General features: G+C 42.3%; 1 protein-coding gene across 1 annotated transcript in view; it reads right to left on the bottom strand.

Annotated features, from left to right (window-relative positions):
- The window catches only part of LOC104985757 (chromosome unknown open reading frame, human C4orf45), a 134,252-nt gene that overhangs the window by 4,232 nt on the left and 110,151 nt on the right, over positions 1-19,869 (bottom strand). Inside the window, exon 4 of the mRNA XM_010836085.1 lies at positions 12,984-13,173. Within this exon, the coding sequence (XP_010834387.1) occupies positions 12,984-13,173 (190 nt within the window). The remainder of the gene's footprint in view (positions 1-12,983; positions 13,174-19,869) is intronic.

Consider the following 19,869-nt stretch of genomic DNA (forward strand, 5'->3'; position numbering starts at 1 on the left):
TGAGAGCAGGCCTGAGCGACACAGGCATCATCGCTGCTAGAAACATCTGAGAGTGCAGGCGTGAGCTCCCCAAGCTGGAGGAAGCGATCCCACTGTCCTGAGAAGGCAGTCAGCACGGGGACTTGGACACCAGGGACGCGGTGTAGTGGGGCCCGCGGGTACCGCCTCCGCGCCAGTGGCTTTGGTGTCACCCTCTGGCAGAGAGCACGAGGGGACTGGCTGTGGGGAGCAGAGCTCCAGGGACCCACTGCTTCCAGCCTTCCCCCAGTTTCCCTTGTTTGAGATGCAGCCACGGGTAGGTTAGGGATGGACTGTTGGTGCAATAAACCCGAGAATCAATGTAGCATCCTCGTCCCATCCACATACAGTGCACAGCAGCGGAGGGCACAGTCCGACCCCACTCGCTTCATCCTGAGGCTTCAGAGCTCTCAGCAGCCTTGTCAAAGGGGCCGTTTACCAAAGTTACTTCTATAAGCTCGAGAGCATTTCTGTGGCTAAATCCCTCCAGCTGAAGCCACCTTCTTCCTGTAACAGTTAATACAGATGACTATTTATACTTTAAAAGGCACAGCTGTCCAGGTGGGAAGTGAAATTTGCAACAGTTCAGGATGACTTATGAATCAGTTTGACCATTTCTAAACAGTCCATCTAGGAGCTCAGTTTTCATTCTATCATCTCTGTGCCTTCCAAACCCTACATCCTTTTCAAAACACCTTCCCAGAAATTGACTGCCCTGTAGTATAAAACCTGCCGCAAGGCAGCATTGCTTATGTATGAGCGTAGTTTGCTTTTTAAAAACGCTGAGTTTTCTGTTGATACGAATTTTAGTTTACTGATTGTAAAGCAGGTGATGTCCTGACATCCAGGGTAAAGGAAAAGACTAGTAAATTGGTGGTGTAAAAAGCAGGGGTAACCCTGTTAACAGCACACCTGTTATGACCCGCAGACCTTGAGGACTTTCATTATAACCAGGCTCTGATCTCCTTCTCCTTTAAAAATTGATCCCAATCCTTTCCGTGTAGCTTTTGCACCTAAGAATATGAAGCGACTTCCCTTTCAGGAGTTAGAATACTCTGTCTTCAGATTTGCTATGTGATAAAATCCTAATCCCAAACCCCAAGTTACATACGTCTCTGTCTTTATTCTTTGACAAATGTGAGTTGTTTGTTGGAAAGAGCAGAACAGCCGGACCAATGGAAAAAAACAGGTGTGTTCTTTCTTAGGACTGGTTCTTAGGGATAGGTCACAGCTACGGCCTTCCCCTCTCTTTTTAATAAATCACGTGTTGTTGTTGTTGTTGTTTTTCTCTTGGCTGCTCTACTCGGCTTGTAGGATCTTAGTTTCCCAACTAGAGATTGAATCTGGGCCCTTGGCAGTGAAAGCTCAGAGTCCCAACCACTGGACCATCGGGGAAGTACCCCTCCTCTCTCTTTTTTTAAGGATGTGAAGCGCAGAGGATCTCGAGACTAAAAATCTTTAATTTGTATTTTATGTCTTTCTCTCATAAAAGTGATGTCCATTTTATCTATGTTTTCTGTTTTCCTTTTGCCTGACGTCTGAGATGAGACGGGTATATTTAGAGTCCCTGGTTCCATGACACCATGGTGGTTGTCGCGGACCTGGTCCATGGCCGCCCTCTCCCCATCTGAGTCCCTTGTGTGTGATGCACGTGCTGAGCGAGGTCACAGCGTCCCCACTGCACCAGCTTTGAGCATCCCCCAGTCTCTGACCCCCTTCTCACGGGCCTGTTCTGGACACTTTCCCTCCCCTGCCACCCTCCAGGGTTTACAGACAATAACTAGATGCAAAATCAGTGCAGGTAGCGGCCTGTGGAGCATTAGACCCAGCCCAGGGAAGCTGAGCTTTAAATGGTCAATTCTAAGCTTCATGCAGAAAAGATGTGGCCCAGCCCCTGGCAGCCGAGAAAACTAGCTTGGCCTCTGCATGCCCCCCTCCCCTAGAAGGAGGTGATGAGGGAGACCCCTCAGGACATCAGGCAGCCCGCCCCTCACGGCTGCCGCCTGCACCACAGACCAGGAATGTTGCTGCTCTTCTGTAAACCCTCCTCCTCTCAAGAACATCCACCTGTTCTCTCATAAACTCAACCTCTTCCCAAAAGTGGAAAAAGAATCTCATGGAACTGGGTGGAGACACGCCAGACACCACCCCGGGGCCGGGTTCTGTCTCAGCCACAGAGGTAAGGAAGGGACCCGCCCTCGCCCAGGCCCACCTCAAGAAGAAAGCAAAATTTTTTAAAAAAATGTACAAATAGAGAAAACTACCTCAGTTGACAGGATTCCACCTTTAGGGTTTCTTCAACTTTGACGTCTTACCTGTTGAGTGTACCTCTTGTAGCATCTTGCTTGTCCAGGCGAATGGGAGGCAGACGGAGCGGGTGTGCGCCAGCGTTGCCGTGCGGGCCTTCCTCCAGCATGTCGAGGCTTAATTTTTCGTAGATTGATGAGTGATATGAATGTAAAGATACTTGTGTACGTTTAAACATGACAATGAAAACTTAAAATGTAGCTTCCATACTTGTGCATAATTCCAAAGTATTTTATTTTTATCAGTGTTAAATAGCTTTTTGTACAGGCTCCAATCCATTTTTCTGAAGTGTGCTGTTTTTTAATGAAAGTAACGATAAACTTTTCACATCCCATGAAACTGCCGTTTACACATTGCAACTTTTTAAACTTATCATATTTTTCAAAGTTAACTTTTTTCGAGGGAGGAAAATCCCCACCTGCTAAATGATACTAAACTCTTGTTTTGGCTCTTCTAATTAGGTCCTGAGATTTTATAAAATTCAGTCTGTAGCTTTTTAGGTTCCTCACTGGAGTTGGTTGTACATAAAAATAAAGAATATAAAGTGACCCTACAGTTCTTTTAAATATCTGGATTTTTCCACTTACATGTGCTTTTGAAAGTATTTTGTTCATGCATACTTTCACCAATAAATTGAAAAAGTCTTGAGCTTCTTGGTAAATGTGAACCATTTGTTTCCTATTGTGCTTTGGGGGCAGGAACCTTTAATAATATTATATTTGCCTAAATCAAGCAGCCCCCTCTGAATGTTAATTTTTAAAAGTCCATATTTGGTGAACCATAAATCTTGGAAGCAAGACTGCAATATGCTTAAATTTAAGTGTTTTAAAAGGAGAAAATTCCAGGGTTGATTTGTTATCATTGAAGTTCCATTACAACAAATTGATAGGACTTTGTTTTTGATCAGTTAAATAGATATCAGTATCAATGTATGGAAGTCTTTTTTCTTAAAACTTGTTCACATATTACTTTGATCCATTTTTCTGTGGCATCTGGTGCAATAAACCTTTTGAATTTATCTTGAACATTTTCTTGGTACTGCCTGTGATTTGTCTGTTATTCAGACTTAGACATCTCATTTCCAGTAATTCATGCTGAAACAAGCCCACTCTAAATGTTAGTGACTCTCAGCAGGGGTGTTTGGTGAGCATGTGATGGGAGAGGGCTCCGGGCACAGAGTGGGAGGGAGCAGAGCAAATCTCCCAGGGATAGAGAAAATCTCGTCACGTGCTGGACACAACAGAATAAGGAGCTATCCCACCTCCTGTGTGACTTAAATATCCTGCTGCCATTCATATGGGTGAAAACCTGTTTATAATGATTGAAGCTGAGAATTTAATTCTGCTTTACATAAATGCACAACATACTTCTCTCGTGATCTTAATATATACCTAATTTTCCAGGAATGCCACTGTTGTATAAACTGAGGCAAGATTTTACTTTGTAAAGTTTAGGATGTTAATAAGAACTGACATATATTTGGAAAACCATATTACCAGTAGCTGTGTTAATCATGGAGTTTGTCATCAACACAATCTTCTGATCGTCTCTGCTTAGAGCTGCTGCCTTCACGGAGATTCCATTCGGAAGCAGGTGTCTGCTTTGTTGATTATATTTTCTAAACCACTAGTGCCCCAATATTTATGTATTAAAATATATATTAATATAAGTTGTAAAATAGTGCCACTAGGACATTATAGTGGTTTGTCATAAATTACAGGTGTAAGTTATTCTGTTGATGAAAATTATGCATTTTATTTTAGGAAAATAAAGGGCATTACAAAATATTTACTATGAAATCTATCACTGATGCATACAGCCTCAAGAGCATGCTGTTAAGTGTAACTTTTGTAGCAATATAAGACCACATTGAATCATGTCATTTTAAGACTACAGTTCAGTCCTCAGTCATGTCTGATTCTTTGCGACCCCATAGACTGACTGCAGCACACCAGGCTTCCCTGTCCATCACCAATTCTCGGAATTTACTCAAACTCATGTCCATCGAGATGGTGATGCCAACCAACCATCTCATCCTCTGTTGTCCCCTTCTCATATCTTCAATCTTTCTCAGCATCAGGGTCTTTTCAAATGAGTCAGTTCTTTGCATCAGGTGACCAAAGTATTGGAGCTTCAGCTTCAGCATCAGTCTTCCAATGAATATTCAGGACTGATTTCCTTTAGGATTAACTGGTTTGATCTTGAGGTCCAAGGGACTCTCAAGAGTCTTCTCCAACACCATAGTTCAAAAGCATCAATTCTTTGGTGCTCAGCTTTTAATATCATGGCTGCAGTCACCATCTGCAGTGATTTTGGAGCCCAAAAACAATAAAGTCTGTCACAGTTTCCATTGTTTCCCCATCTATTTGCCATGAAGTGATGGGACGAGATGTCACAATCTTATTTTTTTGAATGTTGAGTTTTAATCCAACTTTTTTAAGACTACAGGAAGGAGGTAATGTTCGGTACTGCTAACTCCTTTTTGGATTAAATGAAAATTTTAAGTGTTTTTCTTGTTGCCTTTAAAATCATGCCATTGATGAAGCACTTACACACACATATATACAACACACTCCTTCTTGGTTCTATCAGATACGTGATATATATCACCTCGTTGAATCCTCACACCTGGATGAGGTGGGTACTGTGATTGTTAATCTTGTATGTCCCCTTGATTAGGTCACAGTACCCACATATCTGAGTTTTGCATGCGTTACGTCATAAATCTGGAAGACCCAGGAGTGGCCACTGGAAAAGGTCAATCCTCATCCCAACTCCCAAGAAGGGTAGTACTAAAGAATGTCCTCACCATCAGACAATTGCACTCATCTGCGGTGCAACTAAGGTCATGCTTAAAATCTTGCCTACTTGTCAGTTCAGTCGCTCAGTCATGTCCAACTCTGTGACCCCATGGACTGCAGCACACCAGGCTTCCCTGTCCATGACCAACTCCTGGAGCCTACTCAAACTCATGTCCATCGCATTGGTGATGCCATCCAACCATCTCACCCTCTGTCGTCCCCTTCTCCTCCCACTTTGCATCAGGTGGCCAAAGGATTGGAATTTCAGCTTCAGCATCTGTCCTTCCAATGAATATTCAAGAACTGATTTCCTTTAGGATGGACTGGTTGGATCTCCTTGCAGTCCAAGGGTCTCTCAAGAGTCTTCTCCAACACCACAGTTTAAAAGCATTGATTCTTTGGTGCTCAGCTTTCCCTTTAGTCCAACTCTCACAGCCATACATAACTACTGGAAAAACCATAGCCTTGACTAGATGGACGTTTGTTGGCAAAGTAATGTCTCTGCTTTTTAATATGCTGTCTAGGTTGGTCATAACTTTTCTTCCAAGGAGCAAGTGTCTTTTAATTTCATGGCTGCAGTCACCATCTGCAAGTGATTTTGAAACCCCTCAAAATAAAGTCTCACTATTTCTATTGTTTCCCCATCTATTTGCCATGAAGTGATGGGACTGGAATGCCATGATCTTCATTTTCTGAATGTTGAGTTTTAAGCTTCAGCTTTATGCAAACCAAAAATTTCCAGATGTACAAGCTGGGTTTAGAAAAGGAGAAGGAACTAGAGATCAAATTGCCAACATTCACTGGATTATAGAGAAAGCAAGGGAATTTCAGAAAAAGCATCTCTGTTTCATCGACTAAAGCCTTTGACTGTATGGATCATGATAAACTGCAAAAAGCTCTTAGAGAGATGGGAATTGCCAGACCATCTTACCTGTCTCCTGAGAAACCTATATGCGGGTCAAGAAGCAACAGTTAAGAACCCTGTAGGGAACAACTGATTGGCTCAAGATCAAGAAAGGAGTATGACAGGGCTGTTTGCTGTCACCCTGTTTGTTTAACCTATATGCTGAGCACACCATGAGAAATGCCGGGCTCGGTGAGTTACAAGCCACAATCAAGATAGGCAGGAGAAACATCAACAACCTCAGATGCACAGATGATACCACTTTAATGGCAGAAAGCAAAGAGGAACTAAAGAGCCTCTTGATGAAGTAAATGAGAGTGAAAGAGCCAGCTTAAGACTAAATATTAAAAAAGACTAAGATCATGGCATCTGGCCCCATTACTTCATGGCAAATAGAAGGGGAAAAGGTGGAAGTAGTGATAGATTTCTTCTTTGGGGCTCTAAAATCACTGCGGATGGTGACTGCAGCCGTGAAATCAGAAAATGATTGCTTCTTGACAGGAAAGCGATGACAAATCTAGATAGTGTGTTGAAAAGCAGAGATATTAATCTGCCAACAAAGGTCCATATAGTCAGGGCTATGGTCTTCCCAGTGGTTATGTGAGGTTGTGAGAGTTGGACCATAAAGAAGGCCAAGTGCCTAAGAACTGATGCCTTCGAAGTGTGGTGCTGGAGAAGACTCCTGAAAGTCCTTGGACAACAAGGAGATCACACCAGTCAATCTTAAGGGAGATCAGCCCTGAATATTCACTGAAAGGACTGATGCTGAAATTGAAGCTCCAGTATTTTGGTCATCTGATGTGAACAGACGACTCATTGAAAAAGTCCCTGATTCTGGGAAAAATTGAGGGCTGGAGGAGAGGAAGGCGTCAGAGGATGAAATGGCTGGACAGCGTCACTGATCCAATGAACATGAACTTGGGTAAACTCTGGGAGATACTGAGGGACAGGGAGGCCTGGCGTGCTGCAGTCCATGGGGTCGCAAAGAGTTGGACACCACTCGGCAACTGAACAATAACAACAACAACCCAGATATCCGGTGTCACACCAGTGTGATGTTACTGTGAAGGCATTTCACGAGAGCAACACTGAGATGAATCGGCTTTGAGTAAAGCGGGTAATCCTCCAAAACGTGAGGGGAGGCTCATCCGGCCAGTGGGAGGACTTCAGAGAAAACAGACTGAGATCCCCTGAGGAAGAGGGAATTCTGCCTTCCAGCAACCTTCACACAATCGCCTGGGTGTCCTGCCTCCTGGCTTACATGTAGATATGGGATTTGCCAGCCTTCACAACCATGTGAGCCAATTCCTTAAAGCTATCTGTCTTTCTCTCTTTTTATCCATCCATCCATTTGTCCCTTTATCCATCCATCCTATTGGTTCTTTTTCTCTGGAGAACCCCTAATACAGCTACTTAAGATATTGGCCCAATGACATACATAAGGACCCAACAGTGCAGCTGGGAGTCAGAATATCCTCACACCGGGTTATAGGATGCTTTGAGTCAAAGATCTTTAACATAGTGAACAGTACAGACTTCACAGTTTCCCCTGGAGGGTTGAGAGGCAATTCACATAGACTCAATATGTGCTGCAAAGTGGGTGCTGGAGAACAGGCAGAGCCCAAGTTAGGGCAGCCTCTGAGATGGCAGGGGAGGAGGTATCACCCCATTTGTGGTGTGACAGTGGGGATTAATCCCCACACTGAGCCTTGCCCACTGTGTTCTTGCAACCTCCAGCCATCAGTCATCAGCCCGATCCTGACCCACAAGTTCTCAGTCTACTGAGCCTTCTCCTAGGCCCCCTGTCTGCCTTCTTCATCCTCAATTTCTCCTTCCTTGATAACTGAGCATTTTCTAGAGAGGCTTCCTTGGCATTCACATCTTTGCTTCCTACTCTCCTTACTGCCCCCTGCCTCCACCCTTCATCTCACAACGTCTGGGGTCGGTTGGCCTCCACTGCCTTCTCTCATAGTTCACTGAGATCTTTCCCCACGTCCAGTCGGTAACCAGAGCTGCTGAACTTATTTTCTTTGGGTCCCAATGCATCGCCTTTTCTCCTTTCCCTTTGCCTTCTTTTAATCCCTCCTGATTTCTCTACTGGGTTACCAAAATGCCCTCCAAATGCACCTCCCTCTCAGCAGACCTCTTCCAGGCTGACATCTAAATAACCGCCCCAAAATGAAACCGTAACCCTGTCCCTTCTGTTTTTAGAGAAATGCAAATCAAAACTACAAGGAGGTATCCCTTCACACTGATCAGAATGACCATCATCAAAAAAATTCTATAAACAATAAATGCTGGAGGAGATGTGGAGAAAAGGGAACCCTCCTAAACTGTTGGTGGGAAATTAAATCAGTGCAACCACTATCGAGAATAGAATGGAGGCACCTTAAAATACTAAAAATAGAATTACTGTATGATCCAGCAATCCCGCTCCTGGGCATATATCCAGAAAAAAACACAATTTAAAAAGGTACATGCACCCCAATGTTTATAGCAGCACTATTTACAATAGCCAGGATATGAGAGCAACCTAAATGTCCCTCAATAGAGGAATGGATAAAGAAGACGTGGTACATATATAAAATGGAATTTTACTCAGCCATAAAAATGAATGAAACAGTGCCATTTGCAGAGATGTGGCTGGACCTAGAGATTGTCATACAGAGTAGATACGTCAGGAAGAGAAAAACAAATATGTAATATTGCTCATATGTGGAATCTAGGAAAATGGCACGGATGAACTTATTTGCAAAGCAGAAATAGAGACACAGGCGTAGAGAACAAACTTACAGATACCCAGAGGGAAAGAGGGAGTAGGATAAATTGGGTGATTGGGATTGACTTACCGATACTATGTATAAAATAGATAGCTAACGAGAACCTACGCTATAGCTCAGGGAACTCTACTCAGTGCTCTGCGGTGACCTAAATGGGAAGGGCATCCAAAAAAGAGGGGTATAGGTATGCCTATGACTGACTCACTTTGCTGCAGCGGAAACTGACAACATTGTAAAGCAACTACACTCCAATAAAAATGAATTTAAAAAAGAAAGCTGGTCCAGGAAAATCCAAGCCCCTCAGCACCTGGTCCCCCTCCTCTGGCCTCACCACTGAGCACCGACTCCCACCCCCGACTTTGCAGGCAGCTGAATAACCAGCTGCCTGCAAAGTTGGACTACATGCCCTTCCGAAAGGCACTAGCTGATCACTGCCTGCGCCCTGTTAATCCTTCATCCTGGTCTCCCACTTCCCTTTGCTCCACCAAGTCCCTCCTGTTGTGGCTCAAAATGCAGCTTGGGGTGGTGAATCCTCCAGGACCTCAGAGTCCCTGGATGTGAAGAATCTCAAGCCCCATCCCAGACAGACTGAATCAGAATCTGCACCTTACTGTGATCTCCAGACGACGCGCGCGTGTGCGTTTTGTGCTTAGCCCTCAGATGTGTCCAACTCTTTGCAACTCCATGGACTGTAGCCCCCCAGGCTCCTCTGTCCATGGGATTCTCCAGGCAAGAATACTGAAGTGGGTTGCCATGCCCTCCTCCAGGGGATCTTTCCAACCCAAGGGTCAAACCCAGGTCTCCTGCATTGCAGGTGGATTCTTTACCATCTGAGCCACCTGGGAAGACCCCAGATGATGCATACGTATATTAAAATTTGAAAAATCACTACTCCCACATCCAATGTGAGTGAGTGGCAAGGGAAAGAACATACCAATCCCTGAGATTATGTCCATGTTTTGGAGGGAAGGGGAGCAATGAAGATATTTGCAAAGAAATGACATAGAAATGGATGACAATGTTGAAAGTGTCTGTCATATACACAGAAGTTTCACAACACTTAAGTAGCTATTATTTATGTGGAGAAAATAATGTCAACCAAAAAGCAAGAAGGGAAAACAATGAATGTAATAGATGGTAGGACTTGAGAGATATTTTGTGATTTAAAAGAAGAAATTTGGGGAAATGTAGGTGGTGTTAGTGGTAAAGAACCCACCTGCAAAGCAGGAGACATAAAAGAGGATAGTTTGATCCTTCAGTTGAGAAGATCCCCTGGAGAAGGAAATGGCAGCCCACTCCAGTATTCTTGCCTGGAGAATTCCATGGACAGAGGAGCCTGGCAGGCTACTGTCCATGGGTTGCAACTTGACTGAAGTTGCTCCAGTAACTGAAGCAACTTAGCACAGCATAGCATGGAAGAGATAGTTCAGAAATTTGTGGAACTGATTTCCAAAAGTATTTGTACAAGCATTTGGGGTATTATATACAAGAATGGTACATATTGTTAAATATCATAAATTGCACTTTTAGAAACATTTAGAAATTAATCTCTGTACTTGCGTTTATAGGCATAAATCCAAACTTTAGAACATGAATATAAAATGTCCCCATTTTCAGCTATCTATCTTGATAAGAAAGCATTGTGATATTGTGTATAGGTCTTTGTGTTTAAAATGTCCTCCGAGTCTCCCGGTACTATTGACAAAGTTTTGTTTTTCCAAGGCTGCTCCCAGGGCATAGTCCTGGTTCTCACAACATATGGATGGCAAGTGGGCTGCGTCTCAGGTGAGTATGGCAATAGGAGCCACGCACAGGTGGCTTACTTTGTAAGCTTGAATTTATAATTTGCTCCAACTTATTTTCCCTGAAGAGAATTTATGTCAAGTGGGGAGAGGGCTTGAGTACTTACCAAAGTATCACCCTCAAGAACCCTGGGGGATCATCCAAAGAAAGGCCTTGGGGAAAAAGTTTCTAAGGTATCTCTGGAATTTACAAAAAAAGCATGGTTGATAAAAAAGACTATTTTGAATGATGTAATATTTTGTTTATCTCTGGAAGGGAAGAGGTTTAACCAAGTGATCAGTTTCCATCACCAAGGATGAGTCAAGTACTCTGTGATGTGATACCCTGCAGATGACATGAACGCTCACCTAGGGATTCCTGCCTGAAACATCAGCCAAGAAAATACCAGGTATACCTGAATTAAGAGGAATTCCACAGAACTGGCCTGAATCCTTCAAGAACATCAGTGTCATGAAAGACCAAGGCTGAGGAGCTGTCCCTAACTTAAGGAGACTGTGAGGCTTGAGAACTAAACATAAGAGCTAATCCTGAATCAAACATTGCGTCAGGGAACATGACAAAGAGCAGCGTTGGGTCAACTAATAAAATTTGCTTATGAACTGCAGATTAGGTAACACTGTATCAGTGCTAAATTTGCTATACCTTATCATTGTACCATGGTTACATGCGAGAACCCCCTCATTCTTAGGAAACGCACCCTGAAATCTTCAGAGGTAAAGCAAAACCATGTCTGCAACTTACCTTCAAATGGTTCAGTGAAAACAAAAGTATGTGTGTGTAGAAAGAAAGCATTGGAACAAATAAAATTACCAACCAATGATTCTGGGTGAGGAGTGTATCAGTTCACTTTGTACTGTTCTTGCACCTCTTCTGTAAGTTTGAAATCATTCCAAAGTCAGTCTTTCAACAGATTTTTTTTTAATGCATAAAAGCATCTCAGTGGGATTTAGTAGGATGCATTTGGGATCATTCCATGATCATGCTAGTTCTACACAAAATTGATTCACTGGTAGAAAATAACGAATTAAAGCCTTCTTCACACACATTGCAATAAATCTCACTTGGACCCAGCTCAAAAATGAGACCACATAGGAATGTCAGCAGCCAAATGCTCCCTTCTTCAATTCAGAGCATCCCTGGGTCAGGACCTACTGAGGACTTCCCTCGGTTCCTCACAGAGCGTTTCAGATGGATATATAATTAATTGTCACACAGACAACTCCTGATGAACTGATCTCTGGCGCCAGAGGGAAAGCAATATTCTAGGGCAGTGGCAAGGAGCCTCTCTCCTAGTAGAGAACAGGAGTCGCAGAGTATCTGAGCTACTGTGCTCGTTGTATACCAGGGAAGCTTCTTGTCACACTCAATATTGAAATGCTGGATGACTACAGAGAGGATTTGCTGTGGATTATGCAGAAGGACCTCAGGAAACAGTTGTTCATTTGAATATATGCTTACACACTCTCCACTTGACTCTCATGATAACTCTACAAAATATTCAGGACAGATAAAAACATCCCCATTTTAGGAATGAAAAAACCCGCTTTGGGAAATCATGCAACTTGTTCAACATTCAGACAGTAATGGGGAGAAAACCTTGAATTTGAACTGGGATATCCTTACTCTGTTGATCAGTCTGTGGGGTTTTAAGGATTGGTTATAGATTTACCCCATTTCACAAACTGAGAGTTTTCTCAGGTTTTGGAAACCAAGTATATGGCTATGCTCTCTAGGTTAAACTATACAATATATAAATGGTTCTAAGGACTAAGCCACACACCTCCTGTGTAAAATTGGAATAATTCTCACCTATATAGACATCACTGTGGAAATCCAATATGAATTACAAAACATTTTGATAGGTTGAAAAGAGTGATAAAATCGATTATTTGTAGTATTACTACTAAATGAAAAATAAAAAAGAAAGTGAAAGTGTTAGTCACTCAGTCATGTCTGACTCTTTGCAACCCCATGGACTGTAGCCAGCCAGGCTCCTCTGTCCATGGGATTCTCCAGGGAAGAATACTGGAGTGGGAGGCCATTCCCTTCTCCAGAGGATCTTCTCAAGCCAGAAATTGAACCCAGGTCTCCTGCACTGGCAGGCAGATTCTTTACCATTTGAGCCACCAGGGAAGCCCATTACTATAAACTGCACTCTCTAAGTCATATGTTAAAACAGCTCAGGCTTTTCCAGGATGACTCAGAAAAGCTAATGATCCGTGAAAGTGAAAAGTGAAAGTTAGTCTCACAGTTGTGTCCAACTCTTTGCGATCCTGTGGACTACAGCCCACCAGGCTCCTCTATCCATGGAATTCTCCAGGCAAGAGTAGCGGAGTGGGTTGCCATTTCCCTCTCCATAATGACCCATACCTCCTCCTTTTTCGGTAGCTTCGGCAGCTTCGGTGGTCTGGACCCTATCGGCAGGGCTGCCTTGCTCTGTCGGAGAAGGACGGCCCATTTGGAGTTTCTTTGGCTGGTGTCTTCATAATCCCCCATGTGCCAGGCAATAAAACCACGACAGGAGCTTCCTTCCGCATCCATAATAGAAGGATTGGGTTGCCTGAAACAGGAACAGATTGGTTGGTCCTCACACTGGAAGGATGTTAGAAATAAGGTTACCAGTTTTCAGATGCTTGAGACTCATCTGCTTCTGTTGTGATGGTGGTGATTTCTAGCCACAGAGCTTGAAAAGCTAAGGCCCTCAAACTCTGAGATGGCATCCTGAGAAGTTTCAAGACTCTGCCCCTCCACTCCCCCAGGGAACTACCTTCCCAGGTGGACACTTATCTAGGAAGGTTGTTGATCACTTTGCCCGGGTATCACAACTGCTCCTGGCATCCTCCCAAGCCGAACAGGCCAGATGCTGGGAAGCTGGGGGTGAACCCAGGCCTTGAGTTCTCCTGCTGGACATGCAAGCCGGGTCTGAGACCTTGGGAACTCAGGGAAATGCCAGCTTGGTGATGGCAGACTCTAGCTTTGGACAATGTGCCACAACAAAGATCCTGGCTTCATTCTCCTTTCCTGATCCAATGCCCCTAAACTAGAATATTATCTGAGGACTGCTTTCCAGTAAAGGGCCACGTCTAGGGGCAAAGACAAGAGGATCATAGGATAAGGACCTATCGGCAGGGCTGCCTTGCTCTGTCGGAGAAGGACGGCCCATTTGGAGTTTCTTTGGCTGGTGTCTTCATTACCCACCATGTGCCAGGCAATAAAACCATGACTGGAGCTCAAATGGTAAAGGACCAGGCTGCCAATGCAGGAGACCTAGATTCAATCCCTCATTGGGAAGATGCCCTGGAGAAGGAAATGTCAACCCACTCCAATGCTCTTGCCTGGAGAATTCCATGGATAGAGGACCCTGGAGGGCTAAAGTCTATGGGGTCGCAAAGAGTCCAACATGACTGAGCAACTAACACTCTCATTTGGAAGAAAGTTGGGACTTCTTACCCCCAAACCCCTCCCACCAGGCGCCCAGGGCCTCTTGGCCACTACAAATCTCCTTTCCTAGACCCTGAGTCTTCCGGCTTCCTCAGTTCCTTGGGTCAAGGGTCGGGGCAGATCTGTGCGACCCTCACTCCTTGCAAGTCCAACACTGGGGAAGTAACTTGAAGACAACTAAAGACAGGTGGGTTCTAGAACTTGTGGGAGCTGGGGACAGGAGGAGAGGCAGCACTGAGCGGAGCTGAGTGGAGGGGGAGTGGGCAGTTCGGGCCCACCAGACCCCTCCTTCCTCTCCACAACCATAGAGACCCTGTCACCCTCTTGCAAGCCTGCCCCCAGACACCCCATTGCTAGTAGGATGGAGGTCCACTCTCTGAGTCCAGCACACAAAGGGAAGAGGTCACTGTCTGTTTCTTCTTTTAATGCTCTGCCCTCGGGGCCCCCAGGCCCCTCCCATTGGCCGTTTTCTCCGCTCTGAGACCCCTGTGCTCCCAGCCGCCCCCACCTTCACCAGCCCAGGTGAGGACTCACCTCCAGACCTCTGGCCTTGTCCCCCACTTTTCGTTCTCCCTGTGACCACCCTCTCCTTCAGAGACAAATGGCAGCTACTCCTTGACAACACCTCTTCTCTGAAGACTTCCTTCACCACTTGTTGTTGTTCAGTCACTAAGTTATGTCGGACAGTTTGTGACCCCATGGACTGTAGCATGCCAGGCCTCCCTGTCCATCACCAACTCCCAGAGCTTGTTCAGACTAAACTCATGTTCATTGAGTCAATGATGCCATTCAACCATCTCGTCCTCTGTCATCCCCTTCTCCTCACGCCTTCAATATTTCCCAGGATCAGGGTCTTTTCTAATGAGTCAGCTCCTTGCATCGGGTGGCCAAAGTGTTGGAGCTTCAGCTTCAGCATCAGTCCTTCCAATAAATATTCAGGGTGAATTTCCTTTAGGATTGACTGGTTTGATCTTCTTGCTGACCAAGCGACTCTCAGGAGTCTTCTCCAGCACCACACTTCAAAAGCATCAGTTCTTTGGCCCTCAGCCTTTTTTATGGTCCAACTCTCACATCTATACATGACTACTGGAAAAACTTTGACAGAACTTTGTTGGCAAAGTAATGTCTCTGATTTTTAATATGCTGTCTACGTTTGTCATAGCTTTTCTTTCAAGGAGCAAGTGTCTTTTAATTTTGCGGCTTCAGTCACCATCTGCAGTGATTTTGTAGCCCAAAAAAGTAAAATCTGTCACTGTTTCCACTTTTGCCCCATCTATTTGCTGTGAAGCACTGGGACCAGATGCCATGATCTTAGTTTTTTGTTTTTTTTTTTTAAACTGTTTTCCTCCTTTGGTAGCACATTGTATTTGACTTATCTGATGGAAGCTGGTAGAATATACTTATTAATAAATTGCTAGGGCAGCAGGTTCTCCTCCTCCCATTTCGGGGCTCCTTAAAGAACCCAGAAGTGCCTCCTTCATCACTGCCTCCCAGGCCCATTACCCTCCTGAAATATGGCTGGCTCAGGGGATGTGTGATGGATGAGCAGGGAGGGGATCAGAGCTGAGTTACTTTAAGGCCTGACCCTTCTGTAGCTGCTTCCCTCCCACCAGGGCAGGTGTGCAGGCATGGGTCCTGCGCCCTCCTGTGTCTGAGTTTTCTTATTCACGACTACAAAGTAGTTGCTAGGGACAATTTCAGGAAAGCGTAAAGGGAAAGAGAGCTGCTGGTTAGAATGTATGGAACAAGCTCTGTTTACTGTTTCCACTAGCTTGATTCATGATTCCTAGGAAAACCATTTCATGCAAATGTGCCACATTTCCCTAAAAATAATATGTTACAGAAGGAATGACACAGAAGAGCTTAGAAAAGAAAAATCCTTGCATATCCTTAGTCTTCATTCAAGTGCTAAAATATTTTATAATCTGTTTTAAATTCAGACCGTCCTATGGCCCTGAATCTCACATTACCAGGAACAATAGAAAATTAAAAATTAATTGTAAGTCAAAGACTCTAGAGATCTTATACATACCATTGCCACATCAACTATGGAAATTTACACACACTATAATGGAACTTACAAATGAGCCACGAAAGTCAAGAGCTGAGAAAGAGCAGAAGTTTTGGCTCCAGAAAGGTTTGAAGTATGAATGTCAGGCCATCAGTAATGATTTGGTGTTAGTTACAAATGCACAATGGCAGCAAACACTCACACACACACACACAGACACACACACACACACAGACACACACAACTATCCCCAAATAATGCAAAATTCTTAGTGTAACATTCTATTGATTATGTTAAGTAGATCCCTAAGGCTCAGGTCTTTTTCTTTTTAAATAAATTCAAGCTTATAGAAGGATGGAGACACACTACAAAGGCTTCCTTTCCTAAATAATTTGAAAGTACATTATTGACATAATACCCATTATTCCCAACTATTGGTTGGCCAAAAAGTTCCTTCAGTTTATGGTCATGAGATGTTATGAAAAATTGCGAAAAAGCTTTTTGGCCAACTCAATACTTACATGTGTAATTCCTGCAAACAAAGACATTCTATATAACTTCAATATAATCATCAAAATTAGAGGAAATTAGCATAAGCAACAAAATAAAAAATAAACAAGTAAGACTACATCAAATTAAGATCTTTTGTACTGCAAAAGAAACCATCAATGAAGTGAAAACACAACTTATGTAATGGGGAAAAATATTTGCAAACCAGATATCTGATAAAGGGCTAATATCCAAAATACATAAAAAACTCAATAGCAAAATAAAAAAATACGCCAATTTTTAAATGGGCAAAGGATCTGAATAGACATTTTCCCATTTTCTCCTTTAGAGATACATGAATGGTCAACACACACTTGAGAAGATGTTCAACATCACTAATCATTAAGGAAATGCAAATTAAAACTACAGTAAGATATCACCTCACACCTATCAAAATGGCGATCATCAAAAAGACAAGAAATAACGAATGCTGGTGAGGATGCAGAGCAAAGGGAACTCTTGAACAGTGTTGGCAGGAATGTGAATTGGTGTAGCCACTATGGAAACAAGTATAGAGGATCCTCAAAATAATTAAAAACAGACCTGCCATAAGCTCTGCCAATTCCACTTCTGGGAGTATATCTAAAGGGAACAAAAACACTAAATTGAAAAGATGCTTGCACCCCATTGTTTACAGCAGCATTATTTATAATAGCCAAGGAAACAACCCAAATGTCTGTCAATGGATAAATGGATAAAGACGTTGTGGTATACACATATATTACACATATTCAGTTCAGTTCAGTCGCTCAGTTGCGTCCAACTCTTTGCGATCCCATGGACTGCAGCACACCAGGCCTCCCTGTCCACCACCAACTACTGGAGACTACTCAAACTCATGTCCATTGAGTCGGTGATGCCATCCAACCATCTCATTCTCCTCCCACCTTCAGTCTTTCCCAGCATCAGGATCTTTTCCAACGAGTCCGTTCTTCATATCAGGTGGCCAAAGTATTGGAGTTTCAGCTTCAGCATCAGTCCTTCCAATGAATATTCATAATAATACATATTACTCAGTCATTTAAAAGAAAAAAAACCAAGGAAATCCTACCACTTGTGACAAGATGGATGAAGCTTAAGGGCAGTATACTAAGTGATATAAGTCAGACAGAGACAAATACTGTATGATCTCACTTGTTTGTGGAATCTCAAAAAAGTAAAAAACAAAACTCACCAAATTCAAAGGTAAGAAGAGTTTGGATTTATGGTTACCAGATTCAGGGCACAGGGGAAAGAGAAACTGGATGAAGGCAGTCAAAATGTGTAAACTTCTAGTTGTAAGATAAGTGCATACTTCCAATATTAAAATAATAAATAAATGTCTGTTGCACCCCCCCAAAAAATAAAATAAAAGTAAATACAATTGAAAGAAAAATAAACAATAAAATAACTGTAAAAAAAATTATTCCTAAGTATTTTATTATTTTGATGCTATTGTGAATGCAATTGTTCTTAATTTCATTCTAGATTATTCATTGCTAGTATATAAAAATACAATTGATTTTTGTATATTGACATTTTATCCTGTAATTTTACTGAACTCATTTTTTAGTTCTAACAGATTTTAGGGCTTCCCTGGAGGCTCAGACAGTAGATAATCTGCCTGCAATGCAGGAGACCTGGGTTTGATCCCTGTGACAGTAAGATCCCCTGGAGAAGGAAATGGCAACCCACTCCAGTATTCTTACCTGGGGAATTCCATGGACAGGGAACCTAGTGGGCTACAGTCCACGTGGTCACAAAAAGTTGGACACAACTGAATGACTAACACTGAATAGATTTTATGCAGATTCCTTAGAATTGTCCATATATGAGATTATGTAATCTACATAATCACTTCTAATCTAGGTGTTTTTAATTCCTTTTCCTTACCTAAGTGCCCTGGCTAGAATCTCTCCTATAATGTTGAATAGACACAGTGTGAGCAGATATCTTAGTCTTCTTCCTCATCATAAAGAAGAAGCATCTAGCCTTTCACTATTAAAAATGTTAGTGGTGGGGTTTTTGTAGATGACCTTTGTCAAATTAAGACTGTTTACTTCTGTTCTTAATTTGTTGAGTGTTTTCATCATGAAATAGTGTTGGCTTTTTAGTCAAATGCCTTTCTGCTTCCATTGAGATGATCATGTAGTTTTTACCCCTCGTTCTATAGATATAGTATATTACACTGATTTTCATATGTTGAGCCAATCTTGCATTCCTGGGACAAATGCCAGTTAGTCATAATGTATAAACCTTTTTATATGTTGCTGGATATAATTTTCTTTGCTGGTATTCTGTTAAGGATTTTTGCATTTATATTCATAACAGAGTCTGGTCTCTAGTTTGCCTCATTTACTGTCAGGGTAATGAGTAAATAAGGAAACATTCCTCCTCTTCTATTTGGAAGAATTTTTGAAAGATTGATATTAATTCTTCTATAAATGTTTTCTAGAATTCACCAGTGTAGCTATGTAGACTTAGTCTCTTTCTTGCAGAAAAGTTTTTTTATTATAATTCAATCTCTTTACTTGTTATATAATTATTCAGATTTTCTATTTGCTCTTCAGTTTTAGTAATTTGTGTGTTTCTAGGATTTGTCCATTTTATCTCACTTACCTAATTTGTTAGCTTACCATTATTTATAGTAATCCTTTTTATTTCTGTAAGATCAGCAGTAATGTCTCTGATTTTGGCAATTTGAATCTTGTATTTTCTTTTTTAAAATTTAACTATGGTTGGTTTACAATATTGTGTTAGCTTTGGTTGTACAGATTCTTTCTCATTATAGTTATTACAAGACATTGGACACAGTGCCCTGTGCTACACAGTAAATCCTTGTTGCTTATCTATTTTATATGTGGTGATGTGTAATCTGTTAATCCATACTTCTAATTTACCCTTCCTCCTCCCCTTTCTCTTTGGTATCCATAAGTTTACTTTCTTTATCTGTGAGTCTGTTTCTACTCATATAGTACTTATTCTTCTCTGTCTGATTTACTTCATTTATAGTTTGAATCTTGTATTTTTAGTCTCACTAAATATTTGCCAACTATGTTATATGTTCAGAGAACCAATTTTTGTTTTATTGATTTTTATCTATTATTTTTCTATTTTCAATTTCATTTATTTCTGCCCTGTATATTATTATTTTTTCCTTCTACTTGCTTTAAGTTTAGTTTACATTTCATTTTCTAGAGTTTTGAAATTTAAAATTTGATTCTTTAGATTTTTCTTCTTTAAATATGGTTATTTGCAACTGTAAGTTTCCCCCCT

This window comes from Bison bison, unplaced genomic scaffold (assembly GCF_000754665.1).
Source record: "Bison bison bison isolate TAMUID 2011002044 unplaced genomic scaffold, Bison_UMD1.0 scf7180017864060, whole genome shotgun sequence".
In the NCBI taxonomy this organism is placed as follows: Eukaryota; Metazoa; Chordata; class Mammalia; order Artiodactyla; family Bovidae; genus Bison; species Bison bison.